The following is a 7,607-nucleotide window of genomic DNA, read 5'->3' on the forward strand; positions in this document are numbered from 1 at the left end:
CTAGGTACAGTTCAAAATTACTGATTATTACCATAGCTAGATCAATTGCACAAAGTAAGAAAGCCACTGTACAGTAGAAGGATGTTAGAGTTCAGGTTTATGATACTTACAGAACATTAAATGTCAGCACAGTCTAGGGACCTACACATTTTTTTAAGCAAAACATGAAATATGCTTCACCAGAGAATGAATGTTAATGACCACAAAGAAAGTCAAACTGATTTTTCATAGAAAGCCACTGCCTCTGGACTCCCCCACCCGAAGTATGGGCTCTGGTTTCATCCTTGTGTCCTTAATGAAGTATTCTTTTTAGTTCTTACTGCAATTTCCTTCTCAAAGTTTGGGGTTTATTGCTTCTTTTTTATTTATTATAGATTTTAAGTCATGTGAATTGTTGAGTGAATGAAACATTTGTTGTCTTATTGGAAGAATGAAAATGTATAATTAATGAAGCTTGTGTCTTAAGCACTTTTAAAATATGTATGTAAGGTTGCGTCTGAAATGCAAGTCAACTGTTCTTTTTCTAATCCCATTACAGTTTCTCCAAATTTGTTTTCTGATTCCCACAGATTACCCTATTCTTCCTGTCATAGATTTGTAACTTTGGTCATAGAACACTGCTTGAGATTTCCTTCAAAAAACCATTAAGGCTACTTGCTCTTTAATCAGCTGCTGTGGTTAGCCAATTAGAGAAATACAAGGCGCTTCCTCTTCCGCGGGCTGAGCGCACGTCCGAACACAGAGCTCTCAGCTTCTGTCAGTATAAGAAGAATTATTTTTTTTCCTACACCAGCAAAGCATTCGAATTGTGCTCAGTGCTTTGTAAGCAAACACTTAAAACAACACAGGAAATCCTCCAAAGCAAAGACAGGTAGAATTAATCTGGCCTCAGACACTGTGTTGGTGCCTTCTACAGCCAATGAAGAGCAATCGGTACCTCCAGAAAGCGAGTTCATGCCACCTACTTTAGGCATCCTAAGGTGGAAGGAATTGCCCTAAGAGATACCAATCTCTTTTCACAGACTAGAGTGAAGGCTTGAAGTTAGGTGCCATAAATTTTGCTACAAGTAACTTAAGAGCAAGGAGAGACATATGATGAAATGACTGCAGTTACAACATGCCAGCTGAGCCAGGGTAATTTTCCTGATAAGAACTGTTAGCCCATGACAAATACAAGGTAATATGATTTAGTGTAAAACTTGCTCACAGAGGGCTAGGCTAAGTTGTCTAACCTCAAACTCTGAGAGGTTATGAGCATATACCAGTAGATACTGCAGCTTAGTTGATAGGTGGCAATTTAGGAAACTGCAGTGGCATGCCTGCGAGACTGGATCTCAATCCCACTTTCAAAAGCAGTGTGACCACTTAGCAATCCCTTAGAAACCAAAGCATCACATTTAAGTGTTAAATGCCCAGCGTATAATGAGGCACCTTGTCAGAGGAAAAAAACAAACTCTTCTCTCCCAGAAACACCTTACCGTCTATTTTCTGTCCAGTCTAAAAAACATGATCTTTCTCTTCCCCTGGAAAACATCTAGTGATCACTTCTCATTCTCAGTAAGGCTGAGTTCTTACTCGTGAAATGGTTTAAACACAAGATGCCTTCATCAATGAGACATGCTGTCTTGTTTAAAAAGACAACACATTTGTTTGACAAAGCCCTTCTCTGAAAACATGTTCACTAACATCATCAAAAAAGAAAGAACTAGATATTAGCATACAGTTAAAGTATTACATTAGCTATTCTGTGACATTACTTGGGGATATCTAGCCATCACCTCAAGCTTAACGTAATTAAAACAGAACTTGGTGCTGATTTGAGGCTAATTGTTTTATTCCCTAGGTTTATCTCCTTTTGCCCTTCTTAACTATAGGAACATCATCTGCAGTTTTCCAGTATTTGGGCATTTCCCCACTTTTTCAAGAATTGTTTAATAATAACATTAATGATTCAGGTAATTCCTCAGTGTAAGCTATCTGGGTTAGCTGACATTAAATGTTTAATTTTAGCAAATCCCCTCACCCCACTTTTCTACAGATGGTAAACTGTTTATTCTAGCAATATTACATGGGATAGCTCTAAACATCATTGTTTCTATTGTAAAGAGAAATATGATTGAACACTTCTACTATTTACTTAAACATCAGTTTTACGTATGACCTATGCTTTTTCTTGTTTTGAATATTTATAAATGCACACTCATTAGTTTCACTGGCTAGTATTACTTCACTGAGTCTTCTGTTTCATTCCCTATCAATCGCCTGTACACTATGATTACTAACCCTTGCATACCACCATTTGCATTCCTAGTTTCCTATCCTTACGTATCTCTTTTTACTACTTTATTTCTTCTTCCACAACTTTTCACCAGCATTAGTTTCTTACTCAAAATAACCTTTTTTGGTGCTTCTGGAATTGTGGCTTTTTGGGTACTCAGACTAGTGCAGGATCATTATCATTTCTACAAACTCATCAAACAAGGCATCAAGACAAATATCCCCTAGACTGAAGTAACGTATGAGAAACAGAATACCTATGTAACCTTAGTAATTGAGCCAGAACTGGAACAAAACCCAAAACCAATCAGTAGCTAAGAGACTGAAAAGTTCATCAATCTGGAAGTAAAACAGAAGACCAGGAGATATGAAGAGTGCGTATGGAAGGGCCAGGGAGGAACATAACTACTCATGAATGAGAACGGTGGAACTACAGAGGGAGTGGCTGATGGACAAATGGCACAAAGTATTTTTGAAAAGTTTTGCAGGGGTAACACTTGCAGAGGCTTTTCTAGGAAGCAAGACTGTTAATCCACTTGCCACTGCTCCACCCACCTGACAGAAGAGCCCAGTACAGCTCTGCTACTTGAAGGATTAGGGTTAAAAAGTGAAATATGCTGCATTATAAGATGTATGCACTTCCAGGAGCTCTCCCTCAATCAGCTAGGAAGCTTAGGTACAAACAAGGGAGGAGTTTAGTTTAAGCCTGACTGTTGTTCTTTTCACATTTGGGTCTCCAGGTAGGCATTTATTAGCATGTCCTCAATATTATTAGCACTAAAGTGATCACGCCTATGTTTTTAAATGAATACTTGAAAAGAACAAACACTTTTGTGATTTAAATTATATTGTTACTTTTACTGCTTGGCTGTTTGGAGACCATTTATTTCAAGGTGGACTTATAAGGGCAACAACTCATTGAGGCAATTCACGTTGGGAAGACCAGCAATAACACAGAGACAGTAACAATTTCACCAAATTCCTCACCCAAGCTATAATAGGCATTTGGCACTACAGATTATTTCTTTCCCAAATGTTGTACCTATAGACAGAGATGTAAAATTTGCAGGAATACTGGAAAAGGTAAAAACATTATTGCCTGTACAGGGAAAACAAAAATCATGTTTTTGCACTCAAGCTCCTATCCTGCTTCAGGTACCAGAAATACCTAAGTAGATGGGAACTAAAGACACCGAGTTACCAAAATAGTGACAAAGTAAATATGGTTAGATTTTTAAGTAGAATGGATAATCCAAAGTTGACAAGTGTCTGTAGAATGCATATAACAAAAAGGAAGAAGAAATTCAGCAGGTTAAAAGGAGGTATCAGACAGGAAAAAACAGAGTTTAAGGAAGAGAAACAAAATAGGAAGACAAATTTTCTTATGATAAGAATGCATTAGCATTAGCCTGAAATAGCCTCCCAGGGGATGTGGCCTCAGCTCCATAGGCTAGCTCATTAAAAACTAGAAAACAACCTTGTGTTGCAGAGGGACAGACTAGGTGAGCTAATAGGTCTTTTCTCCTAGCTTTTATGACTCCAAGATCATCTCATTTACATAATGACTATTCGTACGCCCTTCTGTAAATACGGATGACCAAAGATTATTTTTCCACTTTTTAAAATAGGGAAGAAAAACACTAGAGGCTTTTGGTTGAAAGCTCCCCAATTAATTCTGTTATAACCCAAATGGTTCCCAAGTGTCATATACAAATATTAAGACTAATGAGTGTACATCCTGTATGTCATTTTCTTGGTTATGCCATGGGTTTTCATAAGTATTATGCACTTCATTCTTGAACATTCCAGGTGAGATCGAGATTATTAGACTAATAACATTCTATACAAAAAATTAAAACATGTATCAAAACAATGTTTTTTGTCAGTCAACCCTGACTTCAAATGGTTAAATTATCACCAATTTACAACTGTCTTTAAAAAACATATTTATATTTACAAGCTGTCCTTTTTCACACTCTTGTTTTACAGTTGTCTTTGAATTGCTCCAAAAGACAAGGTATTTAATTGAACGCAAACAAATGAAGTAATCTGCAATGAGATGTCTAGAATAATTAATCAGAAATATTCCCTTGAGAAGGACGGTATGTTTTATTTGTTTGTTTGTAGTTTTCTGTGTACTGTACTTTAAAAAGGAACATCCATCAGCACAGACAGTGGCTTGTCCAGGCTACTGTATCCTGGCTCTGGTGGAAGTTGTCAGAAGAAAAGGGAGATCGTTCTCTTTCTGACCGCAATTGAACATACTAACCCAGGAGAAACTTTGCCAATTCAGACACAGAAAGGCAGAGTGAAAGAGATGGCAATCTGCAAATCAGCAGCAAGTGCAGAGAATGGGGGACTCCTCAGAAGAGCTAGGAGAAGATGCACAACCAGCCTCAGAGAAGCTTTCCCCAAGGACACAAAGGATCACACAGGACTTGTAGTGACCTAAGCCACTAGAGGCTGATGGAGTGAGAACGTGAGTAAACAGACCTGTTCTTCAAGAAATTAACGGGCAGGGAAATATGTGTATTTTAACTTGTAAATCTCCTTTATTTCTATTTCATCTTCTCCAGCACAAGTTTCCCTTATTTAAACAAATAATCAGCCTAGTTCATATTCAAACAAAATCTTGCATTATAGTTTAAAAGCTTCCTTGGTACATTGGGTATGCTTTAAGAATATCACTTCAAGGAACAGAACGCAGGCAGAGCCACCGCAAGGTTGTAGATGACTTAAAGGTCTTGTAAAGGAGGGGAGTTAATTTCCTTTTTTTTCATTCCTCTATTGACCAATAATCTTTAATCTGTGGAGAATCATGGCTGATCACACTGTAACTGAGATACGGCCATTTCAGTAAAGTTAGCCAGATGGCTGATGAATGCCCTGCTCAGCAGTCACTTTCTCATTCACATTCATACAATTTTCTCTCTCCGTTACAAGATAAAGGAACTTAGAAACTAGTTAAGTTTTTGGAATCGAGTGGCACCTTTATGACTGAAGGGAGACAACACAGCACTTAATATCAGATTGCAGAAAAACAAGATATGAAACAGCTGATCTGCTGCAGACCAGGGAGGCAAATGCCAGCAGAAGCACTGTGAAATCCTGCAACAGAGGAGTACGACATTTCCTAGAAAAAAAAATACTTCAAATTGAGGAGGACTGTTTATGAAGGAAAAGGCTGGAGAGAACAGTCTGCCAGTAATACTATTAGATCAGATGGTCATGAACAGGTAAAGGCATTCACGAAGTGCTAAAAAGTAGCACTTCTCGGCCAAATTAGGTATATATCTCAACGGTTTCCAAATCAATTCTTTCCAACTCTGTAACAAATGCCACATTAATCTCTTATTACCTAAACCTTTCATCTTTTCCCCTCATAACTGGGTTTTTTTACTGTAGACATTTGGTTATCCTAGTCAGTACTCTGCTAGAAGCAAACTTTTATATACATAAGGCCATTATAGCTATACAATTAGCAATTATCAAATCCTTTCAGGATCAAATACTTTCAGGAGTAAATATAGGAAACTTGCAAGGAGTACTGAAAATAAAAATTAATCACATGTATTTATCACATATACAGTTCTGAACTTTCAAGTGTCACAGATGAAACAATAATGCTGCATTTCTTCTAGAGCTTACCACATTTTAACTGCTACATTAGACTACTTGGGAAAGATTTCTGTAAAAAACATTTAAGGATGAATGCTTAGCAGTCAGAGTGTCGGATTTAGTGGATAAGGTTACTGCTCATACCACCATCACTGCAATTTCAGCACTGACAAATCCCGTATTATAATTTAGGCCATAATTTTGTATTGTAGCACTTGACAAAACAAAACAAAAACCCCAAAACAAACTCAGCAGGTTGCATTTATATTCCCAAATGACCGTTGTTTCCAAAACCAGCTATTCAGACTATTTCTGAAGGATCAAGACTATTTTTGAAGGATCAAGATCATTAACAACTGTGTTTTGAGCTAGCTGGGGGAAGAAAGCTCTCCTACTTGCCCTTAAACACATCTGCTTACTGTCCTTCGTGTCTTGTCTGGTAAAAGCACGAAAGCAAGAGATCTATGTTGTCCACTGTTCTACTCATTTTAGTCAGAGCTACCACACAGGAGAGAAGGGTGTATCCTAAAATGGAAGAGGCACTTAATTACTTTTTTTAGAGAGTTCCTTATATGTATCAAGATGGAGTAAAAAATGTCATCATTGAAACTTCATGTTCCTTATTAGGACGGTAAAATGTATTTCTTAAACATTATGAAATGTTAGTGCATAGAGAAGCTGTTACCTTGGCACAGACTATCTTCATACTATGCAGTCTGTCAAGTGATTCCTGAGGATTACCAAGGTACTGAGGAAGTTCGGCATGTAAAATCCGCATGGAGAAAGGAACCATGGAACCTAGAAACATAATTAGTTTTATTAAAAGTGTTTGCTATAACGATCAGTTTGTGATCTACGTACATTACACAAGGTATTTCTCACTAGTGTATATAACAAAAAGTCCATTTTACCTTCATATCCTTTTCTTCTCCTGATGAAAGATGTGAAAGATGAGAAAAAGGCAAACTTTTTCTCACCTACAACATGTAATGTATCGTAAAGTGTTTTAAATTGGTAAACACATATGTAACCATAATCAAGAAGGCAAGAAAAAGGTGCACGTAATTCAAATTTTCAAAAACAAGTTGTGCGCAGAAGTACAATGTTTCATTAAAGATTTTTATAAACTAATTAAAATGAAGGATTAAAAAAAAATGGAAGTTTACTCAAGTTGCAGCTATATTACTCCTAACATTTAATAATTATGCATATTTTACAATCAATGCAGAAGAAATAATATGAAATTATTTGCCTTAAAACCGTGCTTGCAAAAAAGTTATATAACCAGGGCATGCAAAACCATTTCTATGTAATCCTTTTCCAAATAAACAGAAAGTTGATATGAAGGGCCTCTATACTACAGAAGAAAAAAAAAAAGAACAGAAAACCAACGTGAGTTAAAAGTAATAAAAAATAAAAATGGTATAATGAAGAACAAAAATAATAATACTATAATAGACACATTAATTCTAAAAATATATCAAGTCCTCTGGGAAATTAAAATATATTACAAAATATTTTCTTTTTTCTATTAATATCCACAGTTTGCTAAGCAGAGACCATTCCGTCGCTCTAAATATGACTTTTAGTCCGAGTTTTACTTCATTAATATTAACTCTTCCACAAAGAGTTACTAAATGACTCTATACTGAGAGACTGATTCTTCATTAAGATGGTGTATTTTGTGTGTTTTCTGGTTTATTGAAAACATC

General features: G+C 36.4%; 1 protein-coding gene across 1 annotated transcript in view; it reads right to left on the reverse strand.

Annotated features, from left to right (window-relative positions):
• Positions 1 to 7,607, reverse strand: part of TRAPPC12 (trafficking protein particle complex 12) — a 30,204-nt gene that overhangs the window by 19,634 nt on the left and 2,963 nt on the right. Inside the window, 1 exon segment of the mRNA XM_009581592.1 lies at positions 6,581 to 6,693. Coding sequence (XP_009579887.1) covers positions 6,581 to 6,693 — 113 coding nt within the window.

This window comes from Fulmarus glacialis, unplaced genomic scaffold (genome assembly GCF_000690835.1).
Source record: "Fulmarus glacialis isolate BGI_N327 unplaced genomic scaffold, ASM69083v1 scaffold17627, whole genome shotgun sequence".
Classification (NCBI taxonomy): Eukaryota; Metazoa; Chordata; class Aves; order Procellariiformes; family Procellariidae; genus Fulmarus; species Fulmarus glacialis.